This window comes from Mastomys coucha, unplaced genomic scaffold, assembly GCF_008632895.1.
Source record: "Mastomys coucha isolate ucsf_1 unplaced genomic scaffold, UCSF_Mcou_1 pScaffold13, whole genome shotgun sequence".
Taxonomy (NCBI): Eukaryota; Metazoa; Chordata; class Mammalia; order Rodentia; family Muridae; genus Mastomys; species Mastomys coucha.
Genome location: NW_022196895.1, coordinates 20,769,837 through 20,791,356, shown reverse-complemented (window position 1 = coordinate 20,791,356; position 21,520 = coordinate 20,769,837). Strand labels below are relative to the sequence as shown.

General features: G+C 42.5%; 1 protein-coding gene across 3 annotated transcripts in view; it reads left to right on the top strand.

The window, feature by feature from the left end:
- The first annotated feature begins 5,438 nt into the window (after nt 1-5,438).
- Nucleotides 5,439-21,520, top strand: part of Rprd1a (regulation of nuclear pre-mRNA domain containing 1A) — a 43,475-nt gene continuing 27,393 nt past the window's right edge. For all 3 annotated transcript variants that reach the window (XM_031365144.1, XM_031365143.1, XM_031365145.1), the window contains exon 1: nt 5,439-5,777. In XM_031365144.1, coding sequence (XP_031221004.1) covers nt 5,627-5,777 — 151 coding nt within the window. In that variant the 5' untranslated portion in view covers nt 5,439-5,626. The remainder of the gene's footprint in view (nt 5,778-21,520) is intronic.

The window sequence follows — 21,520 nt, the reverse complement described above, 5'->3', positions numbered from 1 at the left end:
TTTTGTAACCTTCCATCTCCCTCCTTCCTCTTCCCCTCCCCTCCAAAATTTTTGCTTTAAATATGCTCAGTTCCATTAAGTAAGCGGCTCTTGACAAGCAATGCTTCCTTGAGTCCTGTCGTCTCTCTCGCCCATTCTTTATTCACAGGTTGTGACCCTCCTCGTTCCCCCGAATAACTTGACCTGCAGGCCAGGTCACTTAACCACTGAGCCTTCTCTTCAGCCCCGTTCACACATTACTTCCTTTGAGAAGATTGGATTTACTTTAGAATGCCAGTTTTTTTTTCTATTTCTTCTCCTTTTTTCCTTATTTTTGGTATGTATGTGGATAGCTTCTCATGTGTCCCAGGCTGGGCTCCAGCTCTCTGTGTAGTTAAAGATGACATTGAAAGATCTTCCTGCCTCCATCTCCCTGGTGCTGGATTAACAAGCGTGGGACTCCATGCTCAGTGGATGAGGTGCTGGAGATTGGACCCAGGGCTTTCTGTAGGCTGGGCAGACTACCTTGTGGTGCTTTGAGTGAAAATGATCCCCATAGGCTCACAGGGAGTGGCTCATAAGGAAGGCGTGGCCTTGGAGTGGGTGTGGCCTCACTGAAGAAAATGAGTAACTAGGAGTGGGCTTTGGGGCCTCAGAAGCACAAACCAGGCCCGGTGGTTCTGCTGCCTGCCTACCTAGATGTAGAACTGTCCTCTCCCTCTCCAGCACCGTACATGCCACCATACTTCCCACCAGGAGGATAATGGACTACACCTCTGAATTGTAAGCCAGCCCCAATGACATGTTTTTCTTTATAAAAGTTGCCATGGTCATCATCGTGTCTCTTCACAGTAATAGAACCCTAACTAAGACATACCTCTTTTCTCTTTTATCTAAATTTGGTAAACACAAAATCCCTCATTAGTAATCTGGCGTTCATTAAAATTTGAGGAATGTGGCTGGAGGTGTTGCTCAGTGGTATTCTATCTTTAGCATGCATAACACCCAATAAGCAAGAACGTATAATTGATAGATAGAAAATTGTTAGTAACCAGGCATTCCCACTGGTCTGCTCTCAGGGACCTAGCAGCACCTTATGTCATCACCTGCTTCTGCCAGGTGCACCAGGTGTGCTGGGTGCTGCACATAAAAGGGCCCCCAGCCACCCCAGATCCCTCTCTCTCTCTCTCTCTCTCTCTCTCTCTCTCTCTCTCTCTCTCACTCTCTCTCTCTTTCTGCATTCTTTTTGCTTTCTACTTCCTCTCCTTGTCTTCTCTGTCTTCTCTCTCATTCCCTCTGTTTCTTTTTCCTTGTCTCCCTGTCTGCCTCCATCTTTCCCTCATGTCCCCACTCTGAGACAGCCTTTTGCTCTCCCCTCCCCCAATCAACCTCTTACAGTAGACCTGTTACATGATGTAATTTCTCAGGGGTACACCTTGGCACAGGCCCACAAAAGGTACCCCATAACCCTCCCTCACCCACATTATATCCTATAAGGAATACATTTATTTTTCCTGTTATTTTCTTCCTCTCTTTGTTCTGAGGCAAAATTCACATAATGGGGAAACATCTATTTACTTTAATTTTTAATTTTTTTTTTTTGAGACAGGGTTTCTCTGTGTAGCCCTGGCTGTCCTGGAACTCACTCTGTAGACCAGGCTGGTCTCGAACTCAGAAATCTACCTCCCTCTGCCTCCCAAGTACTGGGATTAAAGGCATGAGCCACTACTATCTGGCTCAAATTTTTAATTCTTTAATTAACTGTCAGTGTTGTTTAGCATATCAAAAGTCCAATGTAGTCATCAGTTCTATCTAGTTCCAGGATATTTTCATTACTCCAAAAAGAAATTTCCACTGTACAGTCAACCATTCCCACAGTCCCTATGGCAACCACTTTTTATTTCTGGGCTAACCTATTTTGAATATTTCATATAAATGGAATCGCAAAATATCCAGTCTTTTGTATCTATCTTCTTTTTGTTAGAATTATGGTGTTTTGTTTTGTTTTGAAACAGAATCTCACTGTGTATCCCTGCTTGGCTGGGAACTCAGTGATCTACTTACTTCTGCATCTCAAACACTGGGATTAAAGGCATGCAGAGCACTAGTCCTGGCTTATATGTTTGGTTTTGGTTTTTGCCAGGGCCTGTAATTTATTACATAGATTCATGGTCCTCTTACCTCAGGCCTTAGCACAACTGACTCCATGATGGAAGTGCCATTCAGGGCATAAAACTCAGTACATAGACACTATCACCTGACAAAATGAAAACAAAGACCCAATTCATCAAAGCTCATAATTCTTGGAAAGTCTCTAAATGTACTGACCTTATTTTTTTGGCTTCTGTAGTTCTGCTTCTGGCTAAGTGTTCTTGTTAACTGAAATATGTCAACCCAGGACGTGGTTTTTGTGTTTAAAACCTTACCCTGAGAAAGGCTCTTATTACACTGGGATCCTCAACACCCCAGCTTGCTGTCTAATAAAGACTTTCAATTGGCTTAAACCAATGTCCGAGTAGTCTTCTCTGGTGGACACGCTACACCACCACCACACTTAACGAGATTTCTATGAATATACATCATTTTACCTCTTCCTTTCTAATTTGTGGTTAAGAGATAAAAACATAGCTCATTCCTTTAATCTTAGCACTCAGTAGGCAGAGGCAGGCAGATCTCTGTGGGTTCAAAGCCAGCCTTGTCTACATAGTGAGAGTTATAGGACAGCACACTTAAATACTTCTCAGTTCATATAAAATACATTAAAAAAAAAAACCTGGATGTGATGGTGCTCACCTTTCGTCTAGCACTTAGAAGGCAGAAGCAGACAAATCTCTGAGTTCATAGCTAATCTCAGCTAGGTGGCATGTTACAGGGCAGTCAGGAATACATAACGAGATCCCATCTCAAAAAAACAAAATTTTTAAACAGGTGTTAAATGGTAATTTTTTTATTTGTTTTCGTTTGTTTGTTTGTTTTTGTTTTTCGAGACAGGGATTCTCTGTGTAGCCCTGGCTGTCCTGGAACTCACTCTGTAGACCAGGCTGGTCTCGAACTCAGAAATCCGCTTCCCCCTGCCTCCCAAGTGCTGGAATTAAAGGTGTGAGCCACCACTGCCTGGCAAATGGTAATTTTCTTGTTTCAACTTTAAACAAACAAATAGATCCACTAACTCCATCTTTCACATTTCTATGTGCATGCTATGTGCACTTCTATGTATCAGCAGATACACAGAACAGCTGGAACACAGCTCCTGGTGTGCATGACTTTTGCTCTGCTGCTGGGCTGTGCAGAGTAGTCACAAAAAACCGCCATGGATATGTTGTTTCCTGTACTCCTTAAGTTTCATTGAATTGTGTTTCTTTCTTATGTGATTCTCAGTCTTGAATCTGATACAAAACAGCTGACAGTAAGCTTTGCTGTCCAGGTTGAAGATGTTGCATAGAAATATTGGACGGCTTTCTGAGTGCGACAAAGAGCAGAGAGGTAGCCATCACCCATTCCTTCTTCAGAGTGTTTTGCAGAAGCATGGATCCCATCTGTATGTGTGTGGCCAAGCTCCATACACACCCTGTCCAGCTTACACACAACACACATATGCAAACTTATAAACAACATCATCAACAACAACAACAAACACACACACACACACACACACACACACACACACACACACACACACACACACACGGTGACCGTAACTCATGTAGTCACAACCTTCAAAGTGTAGGTGCTCTGTCAAGTGTGCAGAGTACAACAAAGAAGTCAGGAAGGTCATGACCCCAGGCTTCCAGTGGCCCACTGTGGACTCCTTTTGCACACTCTTCCCTGGCAACAGGAATAACTTGTAGGAGAGTGGCAGTTAGCAGTGAGGACACAAAGTACCCTCCCAGTCCTGGGCTTCGGAAATTCAAGCCACCTCGAGTATCAGGAAAAGCAAGTACTGAGAGCAGGGCTTGGCTCCAGCCGGCCACAGAGCGATGATGACTGGTGCACACGGTCTTGAAAGGGAAACAATCATTCGAAGTTGGCAGTAGCTGAGAGCCTGGAAAGGAAAGAGCAGCCAAACCTTGTGGATCCCTTGGGTGAGTTATACTGCTTCTTGGTTTTTTGTTTGTTTTTTAAAGACAGGGTTTCTCTGTGTAGAGCCCTGGCTGTCCTGGAACTCATTTTGTAGACCAGGTTGTCCTTGAACTCCCAGAGTTCCATCTGCTTCTGCCTCCTGAGTGCTGGAATTAAAGGCATGTGCCACCATGCCCGTCTGGTTCTTGTTTTGACTTTTTTTTTTTTTTAGAACAAGACTTTTTAATGAATATATTTTACAAATACACTGGAAAATCATGCAATGCTTCCTGCATTGGATGCAATCCTGGGCCACAAGTCTGCACACTCCTTTGCCACTGGATCTGTGATAGCAGAACCTTTCATCTCCCCTTTATTGTTTACTATGACGCCTGCGTTATCTTCAAAATAAAGAAACACCCCATCTTTTCTTCGATATGACTTTCGTTGTCGAATTACCACTGCTGGATGTACCTTTTTTCTTAGTTCTGGCTTGCCTTATATTTCTTTTATTTTTATGTGTTGTGCAGCATGCGTGCCTACAGTTTTCTAGGCAGCCAGAAGAGGGCGTTAGATTTCCTGGAGCTGGGGTTACAAGAGGTTGTGAGTCACTTGATGTAGATACTGGGAATTGAAGTCCGGTCTTCTGCAAAATCAGTTAACACTCTTCATAGCAGAGTCATTTTTCCAGTCCTCTACCTCCTTTTTGAGACAGAGTCTCATTATCCTAAGCTGGTCTCAAATTTGCTGTGTAACTAGGGCTGAGCTTGAATTTCTGATTCTTCTGTCCCCAACTCCCAAGTGCTGGGATTCCAGATAGCTAGGTTGTTTTTGCTGTGCTAGGGAAGGACAACAGAACTTCTTGCATGCTAGGCTGCCGGGCACAAACTCAACCAACTAAGCGAGAGTACCACATTTGTATATTTGCTTATTTAATTACCATGCTTAGGTTTGAACCCAGGGCCTCATGTAGGCTGGGCAATTGTACCAATACGTTATAACCTCAGCTTGTTTTTAGACGGGGTTTTATACCATTACCTAAACTGGCCCCCAACACTTGGCTGTAGTCACCGGCAGGATCGTGAGATATTTTATGTAATCGATTATCCAAATTGTTCTCCAAAGTGGCTACATCAGCTTACATTAATGTACAAACCTGCTCAGAGCTCTGTCATTACAGTTAAGATAACAGAGCAGTTTTCCCTAGAAACAAGGCAGACTCAGAAAGCCCTGAACGGCTCGCAGGAGGCCTGGCCACGCCCGAGGATGCTGGCCCCGCCCAGCCCCGCCCCCTTCTCCATATTCGTCTACTTTCTTCCTTTTCCGCTCGGTTTGCCCCTCCCACTCCCGCCTCCAGGCGGCAGCTTCTTTCCCAGGGAGAGCAGCGCGAGGGGCAGGTCCCAGTGTGTGACGTCACTGCCGGCCGGGCGCCATCTTGTTAGATTGCGACCGGCCTCGGACTCGGGGGTGGTGGTGGTGAGGGCGTGGGGAAGGGTGGGGTGTGGGGGCGAGGCGGCGACGAGGGCGGCGACACTCTCCTCCCCTGGGCTCCACGGCGTGGGACGGCGCGGAACGTGGTTTCGGAGGGATGTCCGCCTTCTCTGAGGCGGCGCTGGAGAAGAAGCTGTCCGAGTTGAGCAACTCGCAGCAGAGCGTGCAGACCCTGTCCCTGTGGCTCATCCACCATCGCAAACACTCGCGGCCCATCGTCACGGTGTGGGAGCGGGAGCTACGCAAAGGTGAGCGGCCGCGCGCGTCCTGCCTCGGGCTCCTGGGTTCTTGGATCCAGGATCCTACTCCAGGCTCTTCAGTCTTTCCCCGGGTTTCTAGCTTCCCACCTCCAACTCCCCTTGAGCAGGCATCCTGAGTTCTGCCTGGGCTCCTCGGTGTTTCCCAGGTTCCTGGTGATTCTGTCCGGATTCCCTGGCTTCCCGCTCCGTCTCCCTGCGACCTCCCCTAGGTTCCGGGGAATGTTCCCCGGAGTCCCCTGATCCTGCACCCTGCCCCAGGCTCCCCGCTTTCCACTCCGGACTCCTGGCATCTCGCGCCTCACCCCGGCTTCCTGGATCCCGCGTCCTTTCCCCGGCTCCCGGCGTCTTGCCCTTAGCACTAGGTGAACCGCTCGACTGTCAGGGGGTCGTGCCCTGGTGCTCCGTTTTTAGCCCTGGCTCTGCGCGTCCCATCCGCGCTCTCCAGCGACGGGGGTCACGGCTCGCTAGTACTGTCGTGGGCTCTGCGGGACGGGGAGTAGAGTGTTGAGCTCTTCATTCACCTGATGCGTCCCACAGAGCTGATGCTTGGTCCCCAGTGACAGACTAAAAGTGTAAATAACCAAGAAGTCCCATAATCTAACATTGGATCATTATCGAGGTTTAGGCCCAGCATCTGGCAACAGTCTGAAACTCACCCAGTCGGCGTTTATCTCATCCTGTAGTTTTTCACTGAGGGTAGGAGAAGGAAAAAAATACGTGGGGTTGGGAGTTGTGCCCTTTTTGTGATCAACTTGCTCAATACAGGTGTGCCAGTTTTTGAACTGTGAGCCTAAATGATGCGGAGTAAAGAGCCCTTTCTTGGCAGAAAAGAGGATCTTGACTGACACATTTCTTTTAGCTTTTGGATTGTAAATGCCTTACCAGAAAATGACAGGAGTTGGTAACCCAAGGATCCTTTAGTTCAGTCTTTGTTTTCAAAATATTTAATAGTGATCCCCAAAGTGAAGTGAGCTTTTTTGAACACATATCTTTCTATCACAGACACATAAAAAAAATCAGTTCATCCCTGCTGAGTAACTTTATCTGTACAGAGCTAGTTTGTGACACGCAGAAAATAAAAAAGGTATCAGTGGCCTGGTGTGGTGGCAAATGCCTTTAATCTTAGCCCATGGGCTCAGAGCTCTAGGTCTTTCTGATCTACAAAGTGAGTTTCGAGTCAGTAAGGCTGCATAGTGAGGTCCTGTCTTTTTTCACTGGCCTAATCTGAATTGTATCTTAATTCTTAAGTCATTGAATAGTGGCACTGTTCTTTATTTTCGCAGACATCTGCATGGCTTTTGTGTACTATGTCTGGGCTTTAACTTATTTTTATTACATTTAAACAGTAGTTTTATCTGCAGGATTGTTTGCTTTAATGTATGTCTATGCTGTATCTGTGTGCCTGGTGCCCACCGATGCCAGAAGAGGGCGTTGAGTTTCCTAGGACTGGAGGGACAAGTAATTGTGGGTCTACTAATGTGAGTATTGGGAACTGAACCCTGGCCCTCTGCAAGAGCAGCAAGTGCTCTTAACTTCTTAGCCATCTCTCCAGCCCCTTTTCTTATTATACTTGTTTGTATGTGTGTTTGTGTGTCCTTACTTGGACATAGGTACTTATGGAGGACATATTGTCCTATATGTTTTCGGCGGTTAAAAAGATAACAACTTTTAGAAGAAATTGAGCCACTGTTCGTTCACCTTCTTCATTTATATTCCATGGTCTCAGCTAGGGACCAAAAGCTTTGAGAAACACTAGGAGGCCTTGGAAAGTAGTTGTGAATTTTAAAGTCAGCAAAGGGTTTATGGTGGGGAGGGAAGCATTTATAAAGACATGCAATTTACACAAAGCTGAGACAGTAGGAAATCAATAGAAAAGTGACAGGATTGTCTATACACTTTTTGCATGAAGAAACCTGAAAAGGTCAGTAAGTGACAGTAATTAGAAAAAAATAGACTAATGATATCAATGGTTGATTAGTTTGGCTATTAAAAACTATGATAAGCTAGGTATGGTGAGAAACATTAACAACACTTCGTAGTTGGTGGGAGAGTTAAAGAGGATACTTGCTTTAGAGATGGATTTGAATTCTAATGAAGCTGAAAGTGTACATATACATACATATATGTACTTATACACATGTACACACATGTTGATTTCAGTGTTCTCTTACTAGGGATATATTCTGAAGTAGAGCTCATGGGCACAGAATTGTGTGTTAAACCTTATCACAAAAATGGAAATAACTTTTACTTTTGGGGGTGTGGAGTACTGGGGATTGAACCCAAGGCCTTGCACACCATATTGTTTTATTCACTACCAACATAAGCCTCAGTCTTACATGTACAGTGGTAGTCTCCTAATTTACAGTAGTTAAATGATTGCCATTAGCATTGTGCTGGAAGAGCTGAGCATGCTGAAGTTGATAAGCAAAACTGTAGGCATGTGAAGAGGACATGGTCTAGGTCCTGTGTGGTGAGGAGAGAAAACCACTGAGATATTTTCCAGCCCTCAAAAAGTGGAAAGAGGCATTCTGGTAGTTAGAAGATGGCCTTTAAATTGTGATATTCATGAAAATTAGTAATGCCCAGCAGGGTTTTTTGTTTTGTTTTTAAGCAGTGACCTAGATACAGGTGTGTGCATTTTGCAGCCGAGGGCTCCATCCAGTCAAGGCTAAGCATAAATGCTGCCCAACACAGTCATGAACATGACAATATGTGATCTTTTTTGTTTGTTTGTTTTAAATGTATGGTTTTGTTGTTCTTTGGTCATTCTGTTGCACCATTCTTTAGAAAAAAAATTTTTAAATTTTACTTATGTGTTTGGGTGTACATGTATGTTGTGCACCGTTTGTGTGCCTAAGGAGGCCCCAAGAGTGTTGAAACCTGAAATTAGGGATATAGATGGTTGTGAGCCACCGTGTGAGTGTTGGAAATTGAACCTGGCTCCACTACAAGAGCAGGAAGTGCTCATGACCTCTCCAGCCCTACTGTATAGTTTTAATTTACTAAATTTATGAGTGTTTCACTTGCATTTATATATGTGCACCATGTGCATGCAGTGCCCAAGGATACCATAAGAGACCATCTCTCCTGAAATTGAAGTTACAGGTAGTTGTGAGCCACCTTGTGGGTGCTAGGAGCTAAACTCTGGTCCTCTGCAACAATGATTGCTCTTAATTAGTAAACCTGTTTTGCAGCCCCCTATTGCATGGTTCTTGAGTGTGAGATTTGTAGGTGATGGTGTGTTACAGTGTCAAAATCTTGAGCACTTTTGATAGAACTATGTGAAACAGCATAACTGAATTAAGAAATAATCAAATCTTAAGTTAAACAGTCAGGTCCAGACCGATTTGCCATTTAGAAAAGTTAAAAGATGAGCAAGCTGTAGTGTTTACATATACCTACAGTTATAGTGAATACATTTGTCTCTGGTCTGGTCATGCTAACCTGTGATTCCAACTTGGGAAGCTGTGGTAGGCAAAGTTGAAGTCCAGTCTGGGCTACAGAAATAGACCTTGTCTCAAAACAAACAACAAACTAAACTGTGAAAAGCAGTGAGTGAGCACTGTGTTCCAGGTTAACTTGGTAATGGTGACTAGCTCCCTCACAGTGAGTGGGCTGGCTTAGTCTGCCCCCACATCCTCTCCTCATCACAGGCAAGACTCACCTGAGTGCCCTGCCACTTCATTTTTTGCTCTCAGCTTTAGTTAGGATCCTTCCCTGCTGTAGCACATGATCATGCACTAGGAAGCTTTCCTCTATTATTTTGTGTTGTAGGTAGGAAGTGGTGGTGTGTTGTGTATGAAGTAGATAATGGGTTCCTTTAGGGTTTTCTATTCCCCCCCCCCCTTTTTTTGTTTTTTTTTTGACATAGGGTTTCTCTATATAGCTCTGGCTGTCCTGGAACTCACTCTGTAGACCAGGCTGGCCTTGAACTCAGAAATCCGCCTGCCTCTGCCTCCCAAGTGCTGGGATTAAAGGCGTGCGCCACCAACGCCCGGCTGGGTTTTTCTGTTTCAATTTTAGCTGTTTTAGATGGAAGTCCTTTAATTTGTATTCACTGATAATGCTTTAGATTAGCAAGAAATGACATTAATAAAATAAGTATTGTGTATTGTGTGCTCTAATTTGTTTGCTGAAGAGATTCTGCTATTAATTGATAATTTTCTATGTTGCATGATACTGTTACTTGTTTCTGTTTTGGAGTTAGAATTGAACAAGTTTCCACTGAAGTTTTTTTTTTTTTTTTAGATTTATTTTATGTGTATGAGTACACTGTAGCTGTATAGATGGCCGTGAGCTATCATGTGTGTGGCTGCTGGGAATTGAACTCAGGCCCTGTTTGCTCTGGCCCCACTCACTCCGGTGTAATTCACTGTAGCTGTCTTCAGACGCACCCGAAGAGGGCATCAAATCTCATTATGGGTGGTTGTGAGCAACCATGTGGTTGCTGGGATCCGAACTCAGGACCTTTGGAAGAACAGTCAGTGCTCTTACCCGCTGAGCCATCTCTCCAGCCCTCCACTGTTGATATTCTCATCAACTTTATCTTTGAAGATGATTGTTGAATTGTAGCTATATAACTGCGTTTGTTCTTTTTCTTTTTCTTTTTTTTAAAGATTTATTTATTTATTTATTATTTGTAAATGCACTGTAGCTGTCTTCAGACACTCCAGAAGAGGGAGTCAGATCTCCATACGGATGGTTGTGAGCCACCATGTGGTTGTTGGGATTTGAACCCAGGACCTTCACAAGAGCAGTCAGTGCTCTAACTGCTGAGCCATCTCTCCAGCCCCATAACTGCATTTGTATGCATGGATTTGAGTATAACCTATATGTATGCACATGTCACTGGCAGAGGTTGAGACGTCTTTACTCAGAAACCAGCCACCTTATTGTTTGAGATAGGCTGTCTTACCCAGAGCTCACTGATTAGGCCAAGCTAGATAGCCAGTGCTCAAGGGGTCTGCCTGACTCTCCCTCCTGGTTGCTTGGATGCACTGCCTGTCTTTCATGGGTTCTGGGGATTGAATTCAGGTTGCATACCAAACATAAGCCATTTGCCCCACCTAATTTTTTTAAAAAATAAACTGAATTTTTTATTTGAAATTTACAAGTCCACTGTTGCTTTACTCAGTAAACAGTTGTTGCAGTAGTTACTAGACCGAGAAGATGTAGCAGATAAAATGCTACAACTGTCTGCATGGAGCTCACGTGGCAGCCAGGAAAGTGGATTCTGCTACTGAGTAACTGCAGAGGGGCCTAGCTTAGTTTAGGGAATCCGGGAAGACTTTTAAGGTTTTAGTGTGAGTCGAACTTGCTAGAAACTTTTCTAAGATACAGAGTTTTACTCTTGCTTTAGATGTTTGTTTTCTTTCATTGCCTTGCAACAAATGCTTTGGCACTCTGTGTGCTCAGCCACGCTGGTTATTTGAATGTAGGCATTTGCCATTGACGTTTTCATGGGACATTTCCAATTCATGGTTTCTGTTTTGGAGGAAGGAAGGGAAACATGCATTTTATATAAGCCTTCCAGGGGCTTCTCCACTGTGTGCCTTGTAGGTCTGTGTTCTTAGACACTGGTGCCACACTGATTTTCACAGCTGGCAGAACATCGCCCACTTCTCCAATTCCAGACAATTGTTCCTTTATTCTTTCTTTAATCAGAATTTTTCCTGTATAGTCTTGTTTTTCCTGTATTAACTGTTGAATTATCTTATTAATTGTAAGAAAAAAGCATTTTGATATTTGGGAGAGCATCATTCAGTCTGTTTCATCTTTTAAAAAGTTCACATCTTTGTGATGGCTTTTTTAAAAATCTGATAACTGTAGTCTTATTCTATATGTGAGGTTATTATAAGTGTTTCTCAAACTCGCTCACTGTTGTCCCTTCCTCTCTTGTCTTCTTTATGGAAAAAAGACTTAACTGAAGAAAGTAATTGTGTTTTTGTAAGTTAAGAAAATGGTCTGGCCGGGCAGTGGTGGGTTCACGCCTTTAATCCCAGCACTTGGGAGGCAGAGACAGGAGGATTTCTGAGTTCAAGGCCAGCCTGGTCTACAGAGTGAGTTCCAGGACAGCCAGGACTACACAGAGAAACCCTGTCTCGAAAAACCAAAAAAAAAAAAAAAAAAAAAAAAAAAAAAAAAAAGAGAGAGAGAGAGAGAGAAAGAAAGAACGAACGAACGAAAACAGTCTGTATTGTTGAATGTTTGTCCTGAAGCACTTTGGTCCAGTTTAGGGAATCTAGTTCTGAGTCAGAGACAGTTTGGTAAAGCTCATCATTTTACTATTTGTAAACATAATAAGTGATACTAGCTTTTGTTCCTAGGTTGTGACTTTAAATTTTCTCATTTCTTATTTACTTATATGTATGGTCTTATGTAACTCTGGCTGGCCTTGACTTACTTGCTATGCAGCTGAGGATGATAGTGAATTATTGATCCTCCTGTCTTTACCTATCGAGTAATTTTATAGATTATTCTTTAAAACAAATTTATTTGTCAAGGACTGTATTTCACACTACCAGATCATCCAGTCTTCTTAATAGTATATTATAAAGTATTAGTTTTTGTTTTGTTTTTGTTTGTTAATAGTCTTGCTGTAATATGGCTCTGTCATCTTGAGATATATATATATCATCTGAACGTAGACGCCTTGACTTGAGATATTGCCTGACCCTTGGCAGTCTTCTTGCTTGAGTCTTCAGAGTTTCTGGCACTCCAAAGATACAAGGTAGAATCTTTGTTTGTTTGTTTTTTTGAAACAAGATTTCCCTACATTTTTTAAAAGATTTATTTATGGTGGCTCACAACCACCCATAATGAGATCTGATGCCCTCGTCTGGTGCGTCTGAAGACAGCTACAGTGTACTTACATATAATAAATAAATAAATCTTTAAAAAAAAAGATTTAAGTGTGAGTATTTTGCCTGTATGTGTCTGTGTATCATATGTGTGCTTGGTGCCCGTTAAAGGTCAAGAGTGTGTTTGATCCCAGGAACTGGAGTTAAGGAATTGTTGTGAAGCCACTATGTGGGTACTGGGAATGAATCCCCAGTCTTGTAAGAGCTTATCCACTGAGACATTCTTCAAGCTCTGAGTAGAAACATCTGCTCAGTCTGAGCCTGTGGCCCACAGCCTTCAGGACACTAAGCACTCCTACTCTCAGGCTCAGCTAGATCTACAGTATTGGCTTTGTTGTGTTTCCAGTTTGTCAGCTACAGAGATGGGGCCTTAACAACCTTCCTAATCCCTTGAGCTCATTGATTTCTCACAGTAAAGTGTTTTGTCATTCTCCGACAAGTACTGGTGGGTCTGTGTATCCTGAGTGTTACTCTGACTCAGAGATGTCTGAGCATTTTACATTTATGAATGTTAGTCAGCTGATATGTTTAGATGACACTAGTTCTGCTGTATACCTTAACATACTCATAACTAGATGAATTTTTAGATTTTTTTAAAAAAAATTATGAGGTGGTAGTGGCCCACACCTTTAATCCCAATAGTTGGGAGGCAGAGGCAGGAAGATCTCTGACTTCAAGGCTAGCTTGGTCTACAAACGACTTCCAGGACAGTCAGGGCTACACAGAGAAGTCTTGTCTTGAAAAACAAAACAAAACAACAAACAACCCCCCAAATAATAATAACAATAAAAATGTATATATGTGTGGGTGTTCCTGTGCGTGCAGATCCCTTTGGAGACCTGAAGAGGGCATTAGATACCCTGTTCTGGGATTAAAAGCAATTGTAAAAGCAACCCACTGTTGGTTCAGTAACTGAACCTGGGTCCTCTGTAAGAGCAGCAAGGGCTTTTAGTTGCTAGTCCCAAACTCAGTGATTTTTCTTATTCATGGACTGGAATTCCTACCACCAGATGAGTAGATAAACAAGTGCGATATATCCATTTACTGAAGTAATATTCAGCTATAAAAAGGAAGAAAGTGCTAATGCATACAGCAGAATAGACAGGCCGGGTACGCATCATGGAAAGTAAGAAGAAGTCTCACTAGAAGGTCACACACTGTATAATTCTGTTTATATGAAGTACAAGATTAGAGAGGATCATAGACTAGAAAGTGGTAGTTCATATGTGAGGGGAGGAAGGAAATGGGGGAATGAATGCCTAATGGGTATGTTGGGTCTTTGGAGGAACTGAAAATGTATTAGATCTACCTAGAAATAATCCTAGAAGTAATGGTTACATAATTGTCTTAGAGTTTGATTGCTGTGAGTAGACACCATGACTTCAGGAACTCTTACAAAAGAAAACATTTAGTTGGTTCTGGTTACAGGTTCAGAGGTTTAGTCCATGTCATTTGAGAAGCATGGTGGTATGTAGGCAGACACAGTGCTGGAGAGAGAGTTCTACATCTGGATCCTCAGGCAACAGGAAAAGACAGTGAGCCACTAGTTTTGGCTGGAACTTAAGACTTCAAAATCTATCCCTAGTATCACACTTCCTCCAAAGGCCACGCCCACTCCAGGAAGGCCACACCTCCAATAATGCTGCTCCTTATGAGTTTGGGGGCCATTTCCATTCTGACCACCCCAGTAATCTTACATATGTGCTAGTAGTTATTTTTTATTGTGTCTTTTTTTTTAAATCCTGTTTTAATATGGTTATTTCGTTAATCGAGTTTCATCTTAAAAAGAATACTACCACTTTACACTTGAATGTTCTTTCTCTTTCCTGTTCTGTACTCTGCTGACAGTTCCTCTCTACAGTGGAACAGCAGCCACCTTTGTTACCAGTTCCCTTCAGTAGCATTCAGTGTGTGGTACAGCTCTGTCCCCTCCTTTTATGTAGTTGTCATCACAGTTTACATCTTTTTTGGGTTGGGCATGAGTCAGTAAACAAATATACATTTTTGCTTTTTTTTTTCAGGTATAATGTTGCACATCTATAATCAAAGTACTGTGGAAGCAGAGACACACAGTTTAAGATTAGCCTGCGAGATATAGTTTGTTTACTTTCTATCCCTGTGATAAAGAACTCTTGGCAGCATGTTATGTAAGAGTCCATGGTTTCATAGGTCTCAATCTGTGGTCATTATTGCTTTTGGGCCCAGCGTAAGGCACTATCTCAAGTCAAGGCATCTGTCTCAAGATGATATCTATCTATCTATCTCAAAAACAAAACAAAATATGAACCAACTTTGTTATTTGTTATTTTCTGAGACAGACTCTTACTCTTCTTTGAGTTCAAGGCCAGCCTGGTCTACAGAGTGAGTTCCAGGACAGCCAGGGCTACACAGAGAAACCCTGTCTTGAAAAACAAACAAGCGTTTTCAATTGGCTATTGTAGTGATGTACGTCTTTAATTCCAGGTGGTTCTGTTGTAATTCAAAGCCACCTTGGTTATGAAAGGTTCTGAGCTGGCCAGAGCTAGGAGTTTCCAGTTGGGTTGGTTTTGTTTTTTTTTCCCAAGATGAGACTGTTTTCACCAGTCCTTTTCAGTGTAATTATCCTCACTCCTGCTTGCTTAGCTTTATTTTGTGGCACCCCCATACCTCCCTAGATTTTGAGCTCTGTGTCTGTTGGTGATCTGAGACATCCTTTCTGCAGTGTGCACTCACAGTTTCAGGTTCCTTTCTTGGGACCACTACACCTGTGTCCCACAGATAAGAAATGTATTTTTAAACATATTTTCATGCTGATTTGCCTTTTTATGATGATTGTTTTAAGGCTTTTTGTCAGATACTTCTCACATCTCCTTGGTGTGGACATCTATTGATAATTGTGGTTTTCAGTCTGAGAGCTTCTTGTCTTTAGTTGGGATGAATAAAAACAAAATCTGCCTGGTGTAACCAGCACTTGAGAAACAAACATCAGATTCAAAGAATAGTGAGAACCTATCTCAGAAAACAACAGATAACAAATCCCAAAAAGTTGATTCATATTTTATTTTGCTTCTGAGACCTAGTTTTACTGTGTAGCCCTGGCTGTCCCTTGCTGCTGCACCCCACCCTCCAGCCACCCAACCACGCATATGCACACAGAGATCTTGCTGTTGCACCCCACCCTCCAACCACGCACACGCACACAGAGATCTTGCTGCTGCACCCCACCCTCCAACCATGCACACGCACACAGAGATCTTGCTATTGCACCCCACCCTCCAACCATGCACACGCACACAGAGATCTTGCTGCTGCACCCCACCCTCCAACCATGCACACGCACGCACATTGGGATTGAAAGCAAGCTTCACTGCACCCGGCTTTGATTCATACATTTCCTGCATGATATTATGAAACTTACTTTTGCTCAGTCTTGACTTAGTTGGATCTCAGACAAGATATGTCCTAGGAGGGAGGCTCGGGTGACTGTAGGGGATTCCGTGGGTCTTCACTGACTTTACAGGAGGGAGGGAATGGGTCTGTTGCCCCTTACTGCTGGGCTTTTGTGAGAACAGGTTTCCTGCTGTGAGGCATCCCTCCTGGAAAGCACTGCCTCCTTACCAGGATGGTTGGCTCCCCACTTGGCCTTCTAATGCTGCTGTGGCTGGGCTGCAGGACTCCATGTTAGGGGCCTAGAAGGCAGAAATCTTCATTTCCCATTTGACCTTTGCTTTTGGAATATGGCTATAGGTTTGTTCTGTGGTATTTGGCAGGAGTATAGCAGCTATTGGTTAAAAGTTTTCTGTCTTGAGATCTGGAGAACAGGTTCAGTAGTTAGAACAATGGCTGTTCTTGTGCCATTCCCAGCACCTGCATGGTGGCTGTTTCAGGGGACTCAGTGCCCACTTTAGGCCTTTGTGGGTGTCAGGCATATATGTAGCATATACAAGTACTTGCAACATTCCCCCCTCCCCCACCTCCCTTTCATAGTGCTTTGGCTAGTGAACCACACAAACCTTTTAGGAATTTTTAATGTCAGCTTTTGTTACAGTTTCTCAATCCCTCCACTACAAAGAAACTGGGAAAGTATCATGTTGCTCTTTGAGTTCCCATGTCCTAAGCCAGTCAGTCCTTCATTTCTCTCTCCTGTTGGCTTTAGTCATGGTTATACCAGCAGCAGGAGTAGAAGGTGCCTGTGTTTTCTCCCTAGAATCAGAAGTCTCCTGCAGGTGACTGAGACTGGATCTAATGCTTGGACCTCTTAGAATACTGCTCTTTCTTTGTTACTGTTTTTGGAGGGCATGCTAGTGGTCAAACTCATTTGCTTGTTACTTGCTAAGGGAGTGCTTTGCCATTGAGCTATTTACACCTTAAACACTTTTTAGGCAGGATGGAACATATGTAGGCTGGCAGACTTAAGGCTTGTCTCAGCCTCCCAAGTGCTGTTATTTAAAAGGTGTATACATTACTCCTGGCCCAGTTGGTTCATTCATTCATATTCTCCATTCCCCCCACCCCTGTGTGTGTGTCTGTGTCTGTCTGTGTGTCTCTCTCTCTCTGAAAAGAGCAACAAAACCCCCAAATACCCCAGAAAGGGTATCATTATGTAGCTTAGGCTAGCCTTGAACTGATAGTCCTCAGTTTCCAGAGTGCTGAGGTGAGCTGATAAATTCAGCCAGACTAGTGTTTTTCTGTCTCTGCCAGTTGAGGATACTTTCTGGTTGTCATGCTGTATTAGTACTTTATAAAATTAAAACATTTTAAATGTATTATTGTATATATGTGCATTTGATAGCAGTAGGTGGGGGTTCCATGCCATGGAGCATCAGTTGGAAGTCATAGGACAATTGTGGAGTTGGTTCTGTCCTCTTACCTTTACATGGGTTCTGGGGATGGAACTCAGGTCATCAAGTTTGCATTGTTTAGTAGCAAGCACCTTGCTGTGCCATCTATCTCTGACTGATTATGTTAGTATTTTTAATGATTCTAATTTAATGTAATGCTATGCCAAACACTAATTGTCACTTTTTATTGCCCTGAAATTTTTGCTTTAAAATTTAGAGTAGCAAAGGAGTATGTAAAATTGATTAATAAAAGTCCCTTGTAAAGAGGTCAGTGTAGTGATCTCTGGATTAATTTGTAAATGCAGAGAAATTTTAGTGTGTGTGTGTGTAGGTCAGAGGACAACATGATGGAATTTGTTCTCTTTTTCCATGTATGTTCTACAATTGGATTCTGGTTGTCAAGTTTAGTGGCCTGCACTTTTACAGATTTGGCCATCTTGCTGACCCCAGGATCTTTTTAAACAAGTTTGGAACTAATTTTAAAGGTTGTTGGGAAAAGAAGACTTGGAAGAAGAGCTTAGGTCAGTAGTGAAGGAGTTTCTCACAACAGTGATGTTGCACAGGAGTTAGAAGCCCACAGAATGGAACAGAACAGTGGTTGAGGAAGATACTTGTTGCATGGAGGTCACTCAGATCCTTCAGAACCAATGGAGTATCAACAACTAGGCTTTATCCTACCCAGTGCCATAGAGAAAGCTAATTCCTTGTGAATGAATAAAAAGCAGTTATGCAAACATGAAAGAATGTACGTTTATCACTACTTCTTGGCATGTCAAATGATTATTCTAAATAGGTTATTAGCCAATATTCATGAGGAAAATAGATTTAACTACATAAATCTCTTAAAGCTTGTGAATATAGAAAATGCCAAATTTTAATTTTAAGTAACAGCTCCAGAGAACGTATCTAAAGCATGAAAAAGGATAATTTATTCATAAATATAAATTAATAAGAAAAAGCAATTATCTCAGCTGAAACCAGGCAACATAATGTGAATGGAAAGTTCACCAAAGAGGGAATATAAATGTGTTAGGAACTCAGGCTCTGTGAGTAGTGGTGCACACCTTTAATCCCAGCATTCAGGAGACATGCAGGCAGATCTCTGAGTCTAGGACAGCTAAAGCTACACAGAGAAACCTTGTCTATAAACTCCGAAAACAAGCAAAACACAGATAAAAAACTGTCAGTTTTTTAAACTCTTACTAGTTTGGAATTGTAGATAAAAGTACTTTTGGTTGCACAAGATTGGCAACAAATTTAAATGCTTGTTGGTTGTATAGTGTGTAGTTACAGGGAGTGTTACGTGGTGGACATGATAACATCTGTTGAAATTTATTGTATACCTTTCAGTACATCATCTCTGCCTCTTGGAATCCATCTTATATTTGATCAGATTTATAGGGTAAAAGATATAAATGATTTGAACCCTGTATATCATGTGACCCAGCAGCCATGAAGAAATGGAGGTTGTTGAAAAGTGTTTATCTGTAGTACAAAAGGAACTGTCTAAATGAAGTATACTGGCTCTTTTTAAAGCATAATGTATAACATTGCACTTATGAAAAAGATTTATGTATGTATTGATTTCACACAGTGGTTGAGAGATACATGCACTAAGTTATTCACTTGTGTTTGTCTGTATTGGAACACAGAGATCAGGATATCCCACGAGCTCATTGCTTTGACTATAATGAACTTTCAAAATCGTACACAGAAGGCCAGGTGTAGTGGCATATACCTTTAATCTTAAGCAGGCAGGAGGCAGAAGCAAATGGATTCCTGTGAGTTTGAGGCCAGCCTGGTCTACACAGCTCACTCTTGGGTAGCCAGCCAGGACTACACAGACCCTGTCTCAAACAAACAAACAAAACAAAAAACAAAAACAAAATCCCCAATGATCCACAAAAGTAAGGAATGGCTAGATACTGTGTGAACATCATCCAGTTTTCATTAATCATCATACACACACACATATCTTTTTTTTTTTTTGGAGACCAGCACTCATGTGTTCAGGGCTGCCTTCAACTCACTGTATAGTCAAGCATGACCTTGAACATTTGATTCTCCTGCTTCCAACCTCCCAAGTGCTGGGATTACAAATGTACAGCATTACTTCCTGGTTTATGCAGTTGTGGGGATTGAACTCAAGTTTGCAAATGTATGGTAGGCAAGTACTGTCCAGCTGAGCAGCAGCTTCAGCCTCAGCTGTAGAGCCCAAGCCGGGACTCTTCATTTTGCTAAACGTTTGATTCTTCCCCCTGGTTAGAGCAAATTTCAGAGAACCATTTTATCATAACACCTCAGGATGTATTTACCATACACTAAGACCTATATTGAACTTCTAAGACAACCATAAGGGAGTAATCATACCTAATAACATCAACTGTAATTGTTTTTAAATTTGTGTGTATGTGCTCGCTTGTGCCTCACTGAGCCATCATCATAATTACGAGCCCCATAACTGATTATTTTCATCTTACACTCTATGTTTAGTGTCAGGTCCCCTTAGAAACGTCTTGAATAATAATATTATAAAGTGGAATCCACACATAGATTTTGGTTGGCAGATCTTTTCTTTACTTTACCCTTCTCCGTTAACTTTGAGACAAGATTTCACTGTGTAGCTCTGGCTGACCTGGAACTTGCTATGTAGATCAGGCAGGCTGATTTCAAATGCAGAGAGATCTGCCTGCCTTACCTCTTAGCTCTGGGTGTAAAGGAGTGCAATCACCATGCCTGCTATCCTTCCCCTGTGTTTGTTTGTGTATTTTTTTTGTTTTGTTTTTTTGTTTTTTGTTTTTGTTTATTTTTTGTTTTTTTTTTGAGACAGGATTTCTCAGTGTAGCCCTGGCTGTCCTGGAAATCACTCTGTAGACCAGGCTGGCCTTGAACTCAGAAATCTGCCTGCCTCTGCCTTCCAAGTGCTGGTGCCACCTTGGTGTGTGCCTTCCAAAGGTGTGTGCCACCACCGCCCCGCCTTGTGTATTGTTTTTTATTCCATGCAATTTATTTGCTGAAGAGATTATATTTTCTCGTGTCTGTCTTCAGCTAGACATGTTGACATCAACTTGTGATTTCAGCACTCTGAAGACAGGCAAGAAGTTCAAGGTCTAACTGGTCCATATAGGGGCTCTGTTTAAGCTAGCTAGGGCTATATAGTGAGTGAGACCTTGCCTTAAAAAAGTATAGGCCTCAGACTGATAGCATCAGTACCATCTGAGAACTGTGTGAAATGGGTATAGCATTGAGGCTCAAACCACATTAGTACCCTTTCTTATTAGTGCCACAGAATCCCTCACATTAACTTGTCTAAGGAGGAAAGTTTTTGGCTCATGACTTCACAGGTTTTGTCTGGTCCCTTGTCCCATTGATTTGGCCTTTGGATGAGACAGAGCATCACAGTGAAGAGAATACTTTTTCTTCTATGTAAACATTGCCCCTCTAGAAAGCAAAGGAGTTGATAGCGGGGGTTAAGGTGGGCAAGGAGAACAAAAGACAGAAATCTCACTTCTAGTTTGGAACCGCCTCTTATCTGGCCCCTTGTAGTATTCTCAGTGTTTAGTTGTAACCTACAAGTACTGTGACACAATATCTGAGAGAGTCAACTGTAGGCAAGAAAACTCCAAGTTTAAGGCCTACTTTGTCTCATCAACACCCACAAACCAAAACCAGAAATGGAGGAGGGCTTTCTCTTACTCATGGTTCAGTCTATGGTTGGTTAGCTCCTTTGGAACTGTGGAGAAGCAGCCTTATGGTGACTTTGAGGTGGCAAAGCTGCTGTCAGGAAGCAGGAGGAGGGAGAGGGGCAGCCACGTTCAAATACAGCTTTTAAGGGAATGTCTCCAGTGACCTTCCATCGAGACCCCTGCCTTCTGAAGTTTCTTACTAGCTTCTGGTTAGGACCACTGTTTCCACACAAGATACAGATCTTCCTGGTTGAGCTTTCCAGAAGGTGTATTTGTGTGCCTGCCCACCATCCACTTGCAGAAATGCTACAAGTCATTTTTTAAACAATGAAGCTTAAACTTTTGATAGTTGTCTTTTTTTT